General features: G+C 42.5%; 1 protein-coding gene across 2 annotated transcripts in view; it reads left to right on the top strand.

The window, feature by feature from the left end:
• The window catches only part of LOC101439958 (acyl-coenzyme A thioesterase 2, mitochondrial), a 65613-nt gene extending 48724 nt beyond the window's left edge, over window positions 1-16889 (top strand). Inside the window, exons 3-4 of one of the 2 annotated variants that reach the window (XM_058293096.2) lie at window positions 15741-15866; window positions 16278-16889. In XM_058293096.2, the coding sequence (XP_058149079.1) occupies window positions 15741-15860 (120 nt within the window). In that variant the 3' untranslated portion in view covers window positions 15861-15866; window positions 16278-16889. Of the gene's footprint in view, window positions 1-15740; window positions 15867-16218 lie in introns of both variants that reach the window. The other variant, XM_004484969.5, reaches the window with a different exon arrangement.
• The last annotated feature ends 203 nt before the right edge of the window (window positions 16890-17092 follow it).

Genomic DNA, 17092 nt, shown 5'->3' with positions numbered 1-17092 from the left:
TAATCACATAGTTGTACAATCATCACTTCAGTCATTATTAGAGAATATTCATTGTTTCAATAATAGTAATAATAAACAAAAACAGAAAAACAAAAAAATTCTTCACCACTCCATCTCTCTATGCTTCCCTTGCTGTATACAGCTGCCATTTTTGGCTATTCTTACACAATTACTTATTTATTTATTAAGTAGTTTTATCGAGATATATTCACATACCATACGATCTATCCAAAGTGTATCATCAATGGCTTTTAGTATAATCACAATGTTGTGCATTCATCATCACAAAAAATTTTAAAACAATATCATTACTCCAAAAAGAAAAACTCCATACGCCTTAACAGTCACCTCCTAAATCCTCATCCTTTCCCAGCCCTACATAACTGCTAATCTAATTTCATCTTTCTCAATGACTTTATTGTTACATTTAACATAAATGGAATCATACAATATGTAGTACTTTGTGTCTCGTTGCTTTTACTTAGCATTATTTTGTCTGATATTAACATTTTATAGTATTAACATACATTTGTTCTGTTTCAGAGAAAGTGGTCTTATATATGCTATTTTACCTATATTCCTATTTTGCATGCAGTTTTACTATGCTATACCATTCCATGTTACATTTTTAAGCTTTCCTTATAATAACAACATGACCTTAGACTTTTCCTTTAAATCACTTTCATACCCACACAATAGTACTGCTAGTTACTAACATTATGTTGGACTTTCATCTTTTCTATTCCTTTCCAAAGATTAACACACATCCTTTTTACCAATTCTGCACAAGCTAACCCTTGGCTTTCCATTCCCCAACCTCATTCTTATTCTAGTGACCTATATTCAAGTTATTAACTCCATGAGATTACATAATCTATTTTAGTTCATAGTAGAGCAATCACACAGTATTGCGTCTGGATTACTTTTGTGTCTGGATTACTTCACTCAGCGTAATGTCCTCCAGGTTCATCAATGTTGTCATATGCTTCAAGACTTCATTTCTTCTTACAGCTGCATGTTATTCCATCATGTGAATAGACCATATGTTGTTTACCCATTCATCGGTTGATAGACACCAGTGTTGTTTCCAACCTTTGGCAATTGGGAATAATACCACTATGAACAATAGTGTGCAGATGTGTGTTTGTGTCACTGTTCTCAGTTCTTCTGGGTATTTACCCAATAGTGATATTGCCAGGTCACATGGCAAATCTATATTCAACTTCCTCAGGAACTGTCAAACAGTCCTCCACAGTGGCTGTACCATGCCACCTTCTCACCAACAGTGAGCAGGTGTTCCTATCCCTCCATATCCTCTCCACACTTGTGGTTGGTTCTCTTTTAAATAGTGGCCATTCTAATAGGTGTGAAATGGTATCTTATTGTAGCTTCAATTTGCATTTCCCTGATCACTAGTAAAATTGAACATTTTTCATGTGTTTTTTCACCATTTGTATTTCTTCTTTGGACAAATGACTATTCAAATCTTTTGCCCATTTTTAAAGTAGGTCATTTGTCTTTTGATTGTTGAATTGTAACATCTATTTATATATCATGGCTATTAAACTCTTATCAGATATGTGATTTCCAAATATTTTTTCCCATTGAGTCAGCTCCTTTTCACCCTTTTGACAAAGTCCTGTGAGGTACAAAACTGTTTAATTTTGAGGAGGTCCCATTTAACCTATTTTTTCTTTGGTTTTTTGTGCTTTGTGTGTAAGGTCCAAGAAACCACCACCTACCAGAGTGTCATTAAGATGTTATGCTACATTTTATTCTAGTAGTTTTATGGTCCTGGCTTTTATATTTAGGTCTTTGATCCATTCTGAGTTGATTCTTATATAGGGAGTGAGATAGGGGTCCTCTTTCATTCTTTGGTTATGGATATCCAGTTCTCCCAGCAACATCTGTTGGTCCCAGAATCTGTTTGGTCCCATTAGCATGGACTTGGTAGGTTTGTCAAAAACTAGTCGGCCATAAAGGCGAGGGTTTGTTTCTGGACTCTCAATTCTATTCCCAATCAACAGCCCTCTACCAACACACTACACCATGGTGGAACATTTGTTACAGATTATGAGATAATATCATCCAATTATTACCAGGTCCATAGTGTACATTTGGCACACATTTTCCATACTTTTCCATTATCCACACAGTATATCGTTGGCACAGACGCAAGAATATTACATTATTACTGTTAACCACAGTCCACAGGTCACCCCAGTTGTATTTTTCCCACGCTTCTCCACATTCCTACCACCATGCAATTGTGATGTACATTGCTGTAATTCACAAAGGACACTCTTGCTTCTGTACCATCACCCACAATTCTCATCCACCTCTGGGTTTACTGTGCTTTTCAGTCCCTAGATTATTCTCTAGCATTCTGTCAATGGGCATCTACATCCCCAGACTACCATTTTCAGCCACATCCCCATTTATAAACCAGCTGTTACTCACATTAATGTGTTACCATCAACTCTGTACACTTCTGTAATTTTACAGTAAAGCTAATTAAAACTTCTATACACATTAAACATCAGTAGTCCATCTCAGTCCTCCTCTTATCTCCTTTAAGAATCCACCACCTACCACCAGGGCTTGAAGATATTTTCCTACATTTTCTTCTGGAAACTTCATGTTTCTTGCTTTTATATTTAGGTTTTTTATCTATTTTGAATTGATTTTTGTATCAGGGATGAGATAGGGGTCCTCTTTCCTACTTTTGGCTATGGATATCCAGTTCTCTCAGCGCCATTTGTTGAATGGATTGTTCTGCCCGAGCTGGGTGGGTTGTACATGCTAGTCAAAAATCTCTTGACCATACATGTGAGGGTCTGTTTCTGAACCATCAATTTGGTTTCATTGGTCTATGTGTCTGTCTTTATGCTAGTACCATGCTGTTTTTACCACTATAGCTAGGTAATATGATTTAAACTCTGAAGATGAGGGCTCACTTTTCCTTTTTATGATGTTTCTGGCTATTCCGTACCCCTTACCCTTCCAAATAAATTTGATGATTGTGTTTTCAATTTTTTTTAATGCATATGGAATTTTTATCGGGATTACATTGAATCTGTATATCAATTTGTGTAGAACTGACACCTTAATGACATCTAGTGCTCCAATCCATGAACATGGAATGTTCTTCCAGTTCTTTAGGCCTTTTTTGATTTCTTTTAGCACTGAGTTGCAGTTTTCTGAATACAAGTGCTTTACATCCTTGGTTAAGTTTATTCCTGACTATTTGAGTTTTATCTGTCGTATTTTATTTTCACCACTCTTTTGACCTTTTAGTTATTTTTATTGATATAATCTTTCTTTTCAGACTCTTTTCCAGGCCTCTTTCTCCTGTTTTTTCTTTTTAGGCTCTAGCACACCCTTTAGTATTTACTGAAAATCTGGTCTCTTGCTTAGAAAGTCTCTCAGTTTCTGTTTATCTGTGAATATTCTAATCTCACCTTCATTTTTGAAAGACAGTTTTGCTGGATATAAGATTCTTGGCTGGAAGTTTTTCTCTTGTAGTATCTTAAATATATCAGAACACCGTCTTCTTGCCTCCATGGTTTCTGGTGAGAAATCAGCACTTAATCTTATTGGGTGTCCCTTATATGTTATGCATTGCTCTTCTCTTGCTATTCTCAGAATTCTCTTTGTCTTTGCCACTTGACCTTCTCATGTGTATGTGTCTCAGAGTTAGTCTATTTGGATTTTTTCGGATGAGAGTATGTTGTACATCTCAGACATGGATATCTATGTCCTTCAATAGGGATGGGAAATTTTCTACAATTATTTCTTCAAATATTTCTTCTGACCCTTTTCCCTTCTCTTCTCCTTCTGGGACAACCATGACATGTATGCTTGCTTGCATTTTGCACATATTAGCCTAACCATTGCAGTCCACCCCTTGTCAACTTGGCAGCCATACACATCACCTTAAACCATACTTATTCTCTAAATAGAAACAATAACAGACACACATGTATATTTCTGCCTAACAATATTCAACTGTCCTGTGTACAACCAGAAGCACACTAATTCCCTCCAGAATGGGTACAAGTCACAAGTCCTTGGATAATATTCTCTCTTAAACTTGGCATCCTTAAGTATTGCAACATGAAACTAATATAACTTATGTCATGTGATAAGGGGGAAAGTTAGGGAAAAAAACAAAGATATTCATTTCATGTACATATACAATCACACTCAGAACAAAACAAGGAAGAAATATTCATGACCATTATAGACCTTGTGTCTGTAACTGGTCATGTGGTCGAAGTTCATATTTATCAGTATCTTCTTCCATTGCCTATTCTGTGTTCCCATTACCCTAAGCAAGCACCTTAGCTGGCCATGGATCCTTGCCTGGTGGGGTTACCCAGACTTTCATTCTGAAGATTCTGGGCCATTGTTAGTCCTGCTTGGAATGGGTTGCTGTAATTTTCCATTGACTTTAGTCACAGGCCATGGCGTACTAAAGAAATGCCCTGGAGGATCTCCTGTATTTCAGGAAAACTCTTCTATACCCACATTATATAGGTGCACTCCTAGTTCCCCTTGATAGGATCAATCACCCCAGCCAGTACAATAATTCCCTTCTTTGTCTGTTGATTCAGAGGCATGAGGAACCCAAGGTGATCAAGTAGCAGTCTTAACTTCCAGTTCAATGAAATCATTGTTGTGTTCCCTGGTGGAGGCATTCCTATGTTTGGATCTAAGACTTGTAGACCAGCAGAACTTAAGGTTTCAGGGACAAGAAGAAAAAAAAATTCCTACCAGATAACTAGGGGTAATAGTGAGTACTACCACTCCCATTTCCACCCCTTGATTCCTGGACCCATGAATCCAGGCTATGGGATAAACAGCAACATAGAATGGATGCTGCTTTAGAGCATACACAGTCTCCTGGAGAACTTTGCCCCAGCCCTGAAAGGTATTGTCACCTACTTGGCACCATAACTGAGTCTTCAAAAGGCCATTCCACCGTTCTATCAAAGCTGCTGCTTCAGGATGATAGGGAACATGGTAAGACCAGTGAATTCCATGAGCATGTGCCCATTGCTGCACATCATTTGCTGTGAAGTGGGTTCCTTGATCAGAAGCAATGCTGTGTGGAATGTCATGGTGGTGGATACGACATTTGTTAAGTCCAACAGATGGTAGTTTTGTAGAAGCATTGCATATAGGGAAGGCAAACCTGTATCCAGAGTATGTATTCAAGTTAAAACAAATCACTGCTTCATCCATGATGGAACGGTTCCAATGTAAGCAATCTGCCATCAGATAGCAGGTTGATAACCTTAGGGAATGGTGCCATATTGGAGACCAAATGTGGGTCTCTGCTATAGGCAGATTGGGCACTCAGCAGTGGCTATAGTCAAGTCAGCCTTGGTAAGTGGAAGTGCATGTTGCTGAGCCCATGCATAACCTCCTTCCCTACCTCATGGCTACTTTGTTCATGTGCCAATTGGGCAATGACAGGAGTGGCTGGGGAAAGAGGCTTAGCACTAGCCACAGATTGGGTCATCTTATCCACTTGATTATTAAAATCTTCCTCTGCTGAAGTCACCCGCTGGTGAGCATTCATGCGAAACACCAATATTTTCATATTTTTTGCCCAATCATATTTTTTACCTCTTCCCCTGACCTCTTTGTCACCAATTTTCCAATCATGTTCCTTCCAAATCCCTGGCCATCCAGCCCATGAGTCAGTGGTGACAGCCCATGAGTCAGTGTACAAACACACCTTTGGCCATTTCTCCTTCCAAGCAAAATGAACAAGCCAGTGCACTGCTTGAACTTCTGCCTGATGGGAGGAGTTCCCTTCCCCACTGTCCTTCAGGGATGATCTAGAAAGGGGCTGTGGTGCTACAGCCACCCACATTCCGGTGGTACCTGTATACTGGGCATTACCATCTGGAAACCAGGCCCAAGTTTGCATTTCCTCAGTCAGCTTATACTAAGAAACTCCCCAAGAAGCCATCGTTGTGGCTGGGAAAGAGACAGTAATATGGCTGGAGTAGGAGTGGGGGCTGTGGCATTTGCACAATGCAGGACCTGCTTGAGCTCTATCTCATATATACTACTCCATTTTATGAGGGAGTACTGCTATGCATATACAACTTTATGGCTTGGCAGGTCAGACAACAGCCAGTTCATGATAAGCAATTAGGTCTCATAGTAACTCGGTGGCTATGGTTAAGGGTTTGGTCTCTACTAAGGCTCAGTAGCAGGTCAAAGCTGTTTCTCAAAAGGAGTATAGTTATCTGCAAGGATATCAAGACTTTGCTTCGAAATCTTAAGGGTCTACACTGTGATTCTCCTATGGGGTCTGCCAAAGGTTCCAGACAGCATCTCTGCTTGCCACTGACACGTCCAGCACCATTGGATCTGCTGGATCATATGGCTCAAGTGCACAGCATCCTGGACCTTTTGCAGACCCTCCTCTTGTTCTGGCCTCCACTCAAAACTAGCAGCTTTCTGGTCCCTTGGTAAATGGCCTAGAGTGGCACCCCAAGTGAGGAATGTGTTCTCCTCAAAACCCGAAGAGACCAACTGAGCATTGTGCCTCCTTTTTGGTTGTAGGAGGGGCCAGATGCAACAGTTTATCCTTTACTTTAGAAGAGCTATCTCGAATGCCCCAGACCTCTATACACCTAGAAATTTTACCAGGTGGAAGGCCCCTGTATCTTTGTTGGATTTAACTTCCATTTTCTCTCACACAATGCCTTACCACCCCTACGTGGCACGGCACTCCTTGTGTGTGGCAGCTCTGCGCATGGGCCAGCTCACCACACAGGTCAGGAGGCCTGGGTATCAAACCCTGGGCCCTCCCATATGGTAGGTGGATACTCTATCAGTTGAGCCATGTCCGCTTCCCTCAGAATGTTTTAATTGCTGCTTTGAGTCTGCCTTCATTGCAGTAGCCATGCCCACCTAGTCTTTGGTGATTAACTGCTGATTCTTGGTTTTTACCAGCCCAAGTTCTGATCATCCCCATAATGTTTAAGGATTCTAGTTCCATTGCAGCAGTTTCTACAGTAATATCTGGACTACAGAAAGAGCAACCTCAGAGCTCTTCAGGGAAGATGGAGTTAGTCTAACAAATTGGTTCCTCACAGTCCTGGTTAAAGGTGTGTCCTCTGGACATTCCTGAGGTGGGTGGGCAGGTCTCATACTGTAAATCCATTCTAGCATTCCAATCTCTCTAAGTCTTTGGATTTCCTCTTATATAGTATACAGGGTAAATCAGGCATCTCAGCCTCAGACATTCTAGGCCATCTTTTGGACCATTTTTCAGTCAGCCACCCAAACAAATTGTTAGAGCCCTTTTTAACCACTTGAGCTATAGTGCTGAATCCAGAATTTCTGCTTAGTGGGCCCATATCAATAAATTCAGCCTGATCCAACTTTATATTCCCTCCACCATTATCCCATACCCTTAATATACATTCTCGCACATATTCCCCTGGTTTCTATCTATGTAAGTTGGAAAACTCATGCAGTTCTTTTAGAGTACAGCATACTTCCTTATTGGTCACACTTTGTACTTACCTTTGGGGGTTGTTGTAATTTTAGTCTTGTATTCCTGGGTCTAAGGTGAGTTTCTTGTAAGTAGCGTATGGATGGCTCATAATTTTTTATCCATTCTGTCAGCCTATATCTTTTGATTTGGGAGTTTAATCCATTCACATTTAATGATATTACTATAAGTGCATCATTTACTTTCACCATTTTATTCTTTGGTTTTGATATGTCACGTCTTAATTCAACTGTCTTTTTACTCTTTTAGTTATCCTTTCTGCTACTCTTTCTTCTATACTGTCCTCCAAACCTCTCTCTCCTGTCTTTTTCTTTCCAGCTCTAAGGTTTCCTTTAATATGTCCTCCGACATATTCCTTTGGAATTCCTTTGTTTTGTTTTGTTTTGTTTTGTTTTATTTCTCTCCCCTCCCCCCCATGTTGTCTGCTCTCTGTGTTCACTCACTGTGTGTTCTTCTTTGTCTGTTTGTATTCTTTGTCAGCTGCACCGGGAATCTGTATCTCTTTTTGTTGCGTCATCTTGCTACATCAGCTCTCCATGTCTGTGCCCTCACTCCTGGCCGGGCTGTACTTTTTCTCACACAGGGTGGCTCCCCGTATGGGAGGCACCCTGCGTGGCACCGCACTTCTTGCGCGCATCAGCACTGTGCATGGGCAAGCTTCACCACATTGGGTCAGGAGGCCCTGGACCTCTCATGTGGTAGGTGGATGCCCTATCAGTTGAGCCAAACCACTTCCCCGAGGAGTGCCCTGCGGAATGGTGCCGCACACACAGAGAGCTGACACAACAAGATGACGCAATAAAAAGAAACACAGATTCCCGGTGCTGCTCATAAGGATAGAAGTGGTCACAGAAGAGCACACAGTGAATGGACACAGAGAGCAAACAACTGGGGGTTGGGGGCGGGGAGGGGAGAGAGATAAATAAAAAATAAATCTTTAAAAAAAAAGCTGAGTTGGCCTAAGGTTATGTTCCTCTCTCTTCCCTTTCCTGCAGAAGTGCATCCTCAAAAATCAGTCCTGGTTAGCAGAGAGGGAGATTGAAGGGGCTGAATCTCTTTAATCCCAGATCTCTTTAGCCCTGTGCAGGATTCCAGGGCAAACAATGGTGTGGCCCTTCCCTGCCTGGAAGGGCCCCTTGGACACAGCAGACCAAATGTATGGGTTAAAAGCTGAGTCAGGGGAGCAGATGTGACTCAAGCAGTTGAGTGCGCACCTTCCACATAGGGAGGTCCCAGGTTTGTTTCCCACTGCCTCTTAAAGAAGACAAACAATGAGCAGACAACAAGAAAAAAAAAGCAGACAACAAGCAAGACAAAAAGCAAAACAATGAACAGAAATAAGCAAAAAACAAAACAATACAAAAAAACCAGCAGACAATGAGCTCAAACTGCAGCAAACAGATGAGGAAGCCCTCTGTGGGTGGGGGCCCCTTTTGTCTGTAGTTAAAAGCTGCAGCTGCTACTGCCCACACCCTCTTCCACATTAAAGATACTTTTGAATACCCAGTCCTCTAAGGCCCCTTTTGTCTATAGCTGCAGGCGGAGGACTGGGTATTCAAAGGTATCTTTAATGTGGAAGAGAGTGTGGGCAGTAGCAGCTGCAGCTTTTAACTCAGTTTTACCCTTGAGATTTTTTCCCTTTGTACCTCTCTCTTCTGGGAGGTGTCCAGCCTTCCTTCTAATCCCTAGGTTTTTTCTTCCAGGCTGTATTTGCCTGTGCTCTAGCTATTTTTCTGGGAGAGAAGAGAGTCCTATGTCTTTCTAGTCTGCATCTTCCCAGAAGTCCCACCTTGTTTTTGACAAACCTATCAAGTCCACATTAACAGGATAAAACAGTCTTTTCAACAAATGATGCCAGGAGAACTGGATATCCATAACCAAAAGAATGAAATCAACTCAAAATGGACCATAAAACTACTTGAAGAAAATGTAAGGAAACATCCTAAAAATCTTGTGGTAGGTAGTAGTTTCTTGGGTCTTACACCCAAAGTATGAGCAACAGAAGAAAAAAAAAAAAAGATAAATGGGGCCTCCTCAAAGTTAAACACTTTTGCACCTCAAAGGACTTTGTCAAAAGAGTGAAAATGTAGCCAATTTAATGAGAGAAAACTTTGGAAATCACATGTCCAATAAGGGTTTAATATCCGTGAAATATAAAGAAATACTACAACTCAATAATGAAAATGCTGAAACCAGCTCAGCAATAGGTTGGCTTGAAAGGAAGGCGATGCAGAACTTAAGAAATAAAAGGACAGAAAGAAAGGCATAAGAGAGAAAATAAAGATGGGACCAAGGGACTCACAGCTTCTGGAGCTGAGAGCCTTGACTCTAGTTTCCTCATCGCATTAATTGGGAACTAACAAACAGTTGTTTGTTATCAGAACTGCAATGTCTATACTAGGAAACAGGTGCAACATTTCCTAAGAGGGAACAGGTTATACAAAGTTCAAATGCAATTTGTTAGAGGTTTGCAATAATTAACAAGCTGTACCTCAGTTTCTGCTGACTTGCACTGGGAAAAAGGTAAACCCCCTTCCCTGTGTGGCACTTTCCCACAGGTTAAACTAAGGAACCCCGTAGAGACAGGAGCAAAGGGAGATAGAGATCTTCACCATCTGCATATCAGAGGGAGGTGGAGAGCTTTACTACCTCTACCTGCCTATCAGAGGGAGACAGAGACAGAAACCTTCACTATTTACAAACCCTTTAAAACCTTACAGATCAAAAGAAACATTTGCTCCTGCAGCATTCCAAGAAGCCATGCACTTCCTCAACCCCCTCCCACTAACCATCATTTCCCCACCTAGGAGAAAGTTCTGTATAAATTCAAGTCCCGCCCTTCCAGGAGTGGGCTGAAGTCTCTCTTCAGACCCCCATCATGCTGGTGGGGGGACTGAAGTCTGTTCTTCAGACCCCCTCCATTGGGAGAGCTTCTCAATAAATCTATTCTTTCTCTATAGTCATTTCAGTCTCCGCGTCCCAGTAAGTGCTTTCTTTTCTCCAACACAATTTAAACTATTTTCCCAAATAAAAAGACAAATGACCCAATTTAAAAATGGGCAAAAGACTTGAATAAACATTTGTCCAAAGAAGAAATACAAATGGTGAAAAGAATACATGGGGAAGCGGACTTGGCCCAATGGATAGGGTGTCTGCCTACCACATGGGAGGTTCGCGGTTCAAACCTCAGGCCTCCTTGACCCGTGTGGAGCTGGCCCGTGCGCAGTGCTGATGCGCACAAAGAGTGCTGTGCCACGCACGGGTGTCCCCCGCATAGGGGAGCCCCACACACAAGGAGTGTGCCCCGTAGGAAGAGCCACCCCGCGCAAAAGAAAGTGCAGCCTGCCCAAGAATGGCGCCGCACACACGCAGAGTTGACACAGCAAGATGACACAAGAAGAAGAAACACAGGGAAACGGACTTGGCCCAGTGGTTAGGGCATCCGTCTACCACATGGGAGATCCGCGGTTCAAACCTGGGGCCTTCTTGACCCGTGTGGAGCTGGCCCATGTACAGTGCTGATGCGCGCAAGGAGTGCTGTGCCACATAGGGTTGTCCCCTGCGTAGGGGAGCCCCATGTGCAAGGAGTGCACCCCGTCAGGAGAGCCGCCCAGTGCGAAAGAAAGTTCAGCCTGCCCAGGAATGGTGCCGCACACATGGAGAGCTGACGCAACAAGATGACGCAACAGAAAGAGACACAGATTCCCGTGCCGCTGACAACAGAAGCAAACAAAGAAGACGCAGCAAAAAGACAGAGACAACCAGGGCGGGGGGGGGGGGCGGTAAAGGGGAAGGGGAGATAAATAAATAAATAAATAAATCTTAAAAAAAAAAAAAGAATAAAAACAATTAAAAAAAGAAGAAACGCAGATTCCCGGTGCCTCTGATAAGGCTAGAAGCGGTCACAGAAGAACACACAGTGAATGGACACAGAGAGCAGACAACTGGGGGGAGGGGGGAATGGGAGAGAAATTGAAAAAAAAAAAAAGAATACATGAAAAAATGTTCGGTATTACTAGTGATTAGGGAAATGTAAATCAAAGCTACAATAATATATCGTTTCACAACCATAGAATGCCCACTATTAAAAAGCTGGAAACTACAAGTGTTGCAGAGGATGTGGAGAGATAGAAACGCTTATTCACTATTGGTGGCAATATAGAATGGTAATACCATTGTGGAGGAGCCTTTGGCAGTTCCTAAAGAAGTTGGATATAGATTTACCACATGACTGGCAATACCACTCCTGGGTATACACGCAGAATAACTGAGAGCGGTGACATGCACAGACATCTGCACTCTGATGTTCATAGTGCCGTTGTTCACAGTTGCCAAAAGATGGAAACAACCCAGGTGTCCATCAACTCGTAACGGATAAACAAACTGTGGTGTATACACTAGATGGAATATTATGTAGCCGTAAGAAGAAATGAAGTCGTGAATCATATGACAACATGCATGAACCTGGAGGACATTATGTTGAGTGAAGTAATACAGGCACGAAAGGACAACTACTGTGTGATTGTGCTACTATGAAGTAGCACTTCATAGTTAATAACTAGAATATAGGTCATCAGAAAATAGAATGAGGTTAGAGAGCAGAAAGCAAAGAGTTAACCTGTGCAGAATTGGTAAAAAGTTGTTCATCAATCTTTGGAAATGAATAAAAGGATCAAAGCACATCAGTGTTTTTGACTAGCAGTGCTAATATGTGGTTATGACAGTGGTTGAAAGGGAAAGTCTAAGGTCGTGTATATTACTAGAAGGAAAGGTAAAAATGTAACATGGGACTGTACAGCACAGTAAAACCTCCTTTGAAATATGAATATGGGTAATATTGCATATATAAGACAGTTTTTCCTTGAAACTGAACAAATATATGCTACTGTTACAAGATGTTACTGTGAGGCAAAACAAAAATCAAACAAACAAAAACATTATGCTAAGTGAAAGAAACCAGACACAAAGTACTTACACATTTTATGATTCCATTTATACAAAATGTAAACATAAATCAATTTATAAAGTGGAATTAGATTATTGGTTAAGTAGGACTAGGGAAGGATGGAAGGATTGAAAGGTGACTGCTAAGGGGTATAGTGTTTTTCTTTTTGGAATAATGAAGTTTTTATAAAATTTTTTGTGGTGATGAATGCAAAAAACTGATTATACTAAGGACCATTGATTGTACGTGTTTGATAGATGGTATGGTATATGAATATATATATCTCAATAAACTGCTTTAAAAAAAATACAGGGCTCTTTTTCTTCCCTAACTTTTTATCCTTTAGTACCGTGTGCTGGTCATTTAAACCTCATGAATATATGAGGCAGGTTGCGTCTACATTTTAGAGTTCAGAGAATTCCTTTGCATAGTCAATGTAGAGCTGGGGCTCAGTACTGCCAAATCCTGTTTCTTCTCTCTTTACACCTGTTGGTCTTCATTTTATTTGGATGCAGAACGTTTTTTCTATTAATTTCTGCTACTTTTCAACCTACCCAGTGTAATGCACATTCGTGTGCGTTTACATTCCCACATACAATGTTGCATGAATTCCGTAAAGCCCATCCATGTTCTCTGCAGGGCAAAAACCCTAAACCCAGGGAAAGAAAATGACTCTTTTTTCCTCTATAGTTTTCTAAAAAATTTCTCATTCTGTGTGTATGTTTGTTTGAAGGTAGTTGTTGTGTAAAATAAATAACAGTTGAAAGAATTTAGGCATCAAAAAAATATTGAGGGAAGCGGACTTGGCCCAGTGGTTAGGGCGTCCGTCTACCACATGGGAGGTCTGCGGTTCAAACCCCAGGCCTCCTTGACCCGTGTGGAGCTGGCCCATGTGCAGTGCTGATGTGCGCGAGGAGTGGCATGCCACGCAGGGGTGTCCCCCCCGTAGGGGAGCCCCATGCGCAAGGATTGCGCCCATAAGGAGAGCCGCCCAGTACGAAAGAAAGTGCAGCCTGCCCAAGAATGGTGCTGCACACACAGAGAGCTGACATCAGCAAGATGACACAACAAAAAGAGACGCAGATTCCCATGCTGCTGACAACAACAGAAGTGGACAAAGAAGAACACGCAGCAAATAGACACAGAGAACTGACAACTGGAGTGGGGGAGAAGGGGAGAGAAATAAATAAATCTTGAAAAAAATATATTGATTGCCCCCTGGATTGTGTAAATCCTTAATATATGGAATTTTTGTGATGAAGAGAAATACTCTATGATAGTTTACCACATTTCCGATATCAAATAAACATTGAAAATAGTCTCTTTAGGAAAAAAAAAATCAATTGAGGCTGACTGACACAGTAAATCTGAATAGTCATGAGGTCATAATAATACACACGAAAAGGAGAAAAAGTATTCTAAGAGTAAACGATTGTAATCGATTATACTTCTGTTAAATCTTGTTAATCACGTTGGTATTACGGAGATGTTTATTGTGCAAGTGAGGAATGAACAAACTAGTAAATGTATATACAAAAGTTAGTAAGCATTTTCCATGATAAATATCAGTAGAACGACCCTTTAAGTTATGGCTGTGAGTCTTAAAAACCTATTAAATATCCACATACAATATTCTATCAGGTTCCATGATCTTAAAATTACATTTCTTAGGATCCCATTGGGATCAAAGCTAAAGAGTCCTGTGCCGTTGACAACAAAGAAGATGCAGCAAATAGACACAGAGAACAGACAACCGGGGTGGGGGTGGGGGTGGGGGGGAACAAATAATTAAATAAATCTTTAAAGAAAAAAAAAAAAGCTAAAGAGTTCGGAGGGAAAAAATGTATTTCAATTGCTTAATGCCTTAGATGGGAGCTGCAGAATTCTAACAGTAGACAGAAAAATCATGAACAGGTAATATCACAGAACCAAAAACAGAACCATCATCAGTGGAGGTCTGCACATTCCATCAGGATTAGCAAGAATCAGGCAGGCTTCTGTCCTAAACCTGTTAGTAGACAATGCCAGTTAACTGTCTAACTGCCTGCCTTAGATTGATAGGCAATCTTCCATCTGGGAAGATTTAGAATTGAATATAGAAATGTTAATGAGAATTAGACCCACTGTAGAAGTTGTCAGTTAAGAGAGAAATAGTGTATATTTGATCTTCCTTTTTTTAAAATTTATTTATTTCTCTCCCCTTCCCACCTCCCTGCCCCAGTTGTCTGTTCTCTGTGTCTATCTGCTGCATGTTCTTCTTTGTCCACTTCTGTTGTTGTCAGCGGCACAGGAATCTGCGTCTCTTTTTGTTGTGTCATCTTGCTGATGTCAGCTCTCTGTGTGTGCGGCGCCATTCAGGGGCAGGGTGAACTTTCCTTCCTCGCCGGCCGGCTCTCCTTATGGGGTGCAATCCTTGTGCATGGGGCTCCCCTATGCGGGGGACACCCCTGCGTGGATCGGCACTCCTTGGGCGCATCAGCACTGCGCATGGGCCAGCTCCACACGGGTCAAGGAGGCCTGGGGTTTGAACCGCAGACCTCCCATATGGTAGACGGATGCCCTATCCATTGGGCCAAGTTCGCTTCCCTATTTGATCTTTTATATAGCTATAAAGTCAGGGATAATTTGACCTCTTTAGAGTAATAGCCTAATAGCAGTAATTTGAAATGTGTATTTGAGTAATAGATTTAGACTAATGATTTTTAGGTGACTGTTACTCTCAGTATTGGAGCATCTAAAGAAAAATTTAGGTTCATTCATTCATAAGTCTAGTTCATTAGATTTTTAAGAATTTGTTAGTTGTTAAGAAAAAGTTGTGTTAAATCAGGCTATTAAAATACTTAAAAAGAAATGCTTGAGATGATGCAGCTGCTAAATCTGTCTTCCTCACAAAAATGAACAATAACCTGCGATACAGTCACCTCTACTCTATTCCAGTCCCTTGTCACCCAGCGACTATAGAAAGATGCCTGGACATCAGCGGGCTCCTTCTACCATCTGTTGCTATACCCAAATTGGTATTCTGCGGCCCCTAAATTCTTCCTCACTGCCCTAGTCTGGATATCTCTCTTAGTAGCACTATTGGAGCAAAGAGGAGTGTAGTGGGTTGAATAGTGTCCCCCCAAAATCCAAGTCCACCCAGAATCTTAGAATGTGACCTTAGCTGGAAATAGGGTCTTTACAAATGTAATTAGTTAAAACAAGGTCATACTTTAGGGTGGGTCCTTAATCCTATGACTGCTGTCATTATAGGGAGAGGAAATAATGCAGCTACACCAGGGGAAAGGCTATGTGAAGACCCAGGTAGAGATTGGAGTGATGCAGCTACAAGTCAAGGAATGCCAGGGATTGCCAAGTGCTGCTAGCAACTAGGAAGAGGTAAGGAGTTAACTTCCCTAAAACCTTCAGAGGGAGCATGGATCTGATTGCGGTCACCCCTCGGGCTGAAGTGTGGTTTGCTGGCCTGGCGGGGGAGCAGCCACGGTAGGCCTAATTCCGCTGCCCCCATAATAGGGTGGCTGGTCGGACTCACCGCCACCCCTGAAGGAAGCTCGGCATGGGCGCAGAGTGCCCTCGGGTCTCCCCTTCTCGGCAGCCATGCTTCCGCGGCCGCCCCTCCTCCCAGATGGCGCCACACGATGCCTTGTGGGGCGGCACCCTTCTTCTTCTTTCTCCCTGCGCAGGCGCAGGGCGGAAAATTCCAGTCTGCCCTTTTCCCCTCCCCTGACAGCAGCAACAGCCAGGCGTGGGCGGAAAAATCCAGTCTGCCCTTTTCTCTCCCCCCGACAGCAGCAACAGCCAGGCGTGGGCGGGAAGCTCAAGTCTGCCCTCTACCCCAGCAACAGCAGTCACCAATCACTAAACCCTGCCACTTCCCCCAGCAACAGCAACAGCCAATCCCTAATCACCACCCCTCCCCCGTCCAGTACCGCCCACTGACCTTTCTCCGGCAACCAATCAGAACAGGGCGTGGCTTCGACCAATCAGCCTTCCCCAGCCCCTATAAAACTGTTGCCTCTCCCTCAATAAAGTGGACTTGCGTGTTTACCTTGTCTCCGCGGTAGTTCTTCTGCCGTGCGCCCTCCAGTCCTGAGAGCCCCCGACAAGGGCCTGGCCTCCCTTGTCCCCAGTTTGTCGCCTGCTCTCCGGGCGACCCCTTTGTCGCCGGCTTTGCTGGGCGACCCCGTCAGCCAAACCGCGCAACCCCTGTGAGACCGACCCCTCGTCTGCTGCCAGACCGACCGCTTGTCCCAAGTGGGACCAACCCCTCGTCCCGAGTGGGACCGACCCCTCGTCCTAAGCTGGACCGACCCCTCGTCCGCAGCCAGACCCCACCTCTACCGACCGAGCAAGCCGCCACATCTGATGATGTCTTGATTTCAAATTTCTAGCTTCCAAAACTGTGAGAAAATAAATTTCTGTTGTTTTAAAACAAATGAATCAATGAATCAATGAATGAAGAATGACTAGATCTGGAGCCATATTTAAGACTTGCCCTTCACATAAAAGTGTGATTTTGGAGGAGGTAGATGGCTGCCAGTCAGCCCCAAAATGCCTCTATCCCTTCCCTTGCTTATGACAATGTATAAGTGGTTTGCCCTTTC

Source organism: Dasypus novemcinctus, chromosome 3, assembly GCF_030445035.2.
Source record: "Dasypus novemcinctus isolate mDasNov1 chromosome 3, mDasNov1.1.hap2, whole genome shotgun sequence".
Lineage (NCBI taxonomy): Eukaryota > Metazoa > Chordata > Mammalia > Cingulata > Dasypodidae > Dasypus > Dasypus novemcinctus.
Note: the sequence above shows the minus strand (reverse complement) of the source record. Positions and strands in the feature narration are given on the sequence as shown.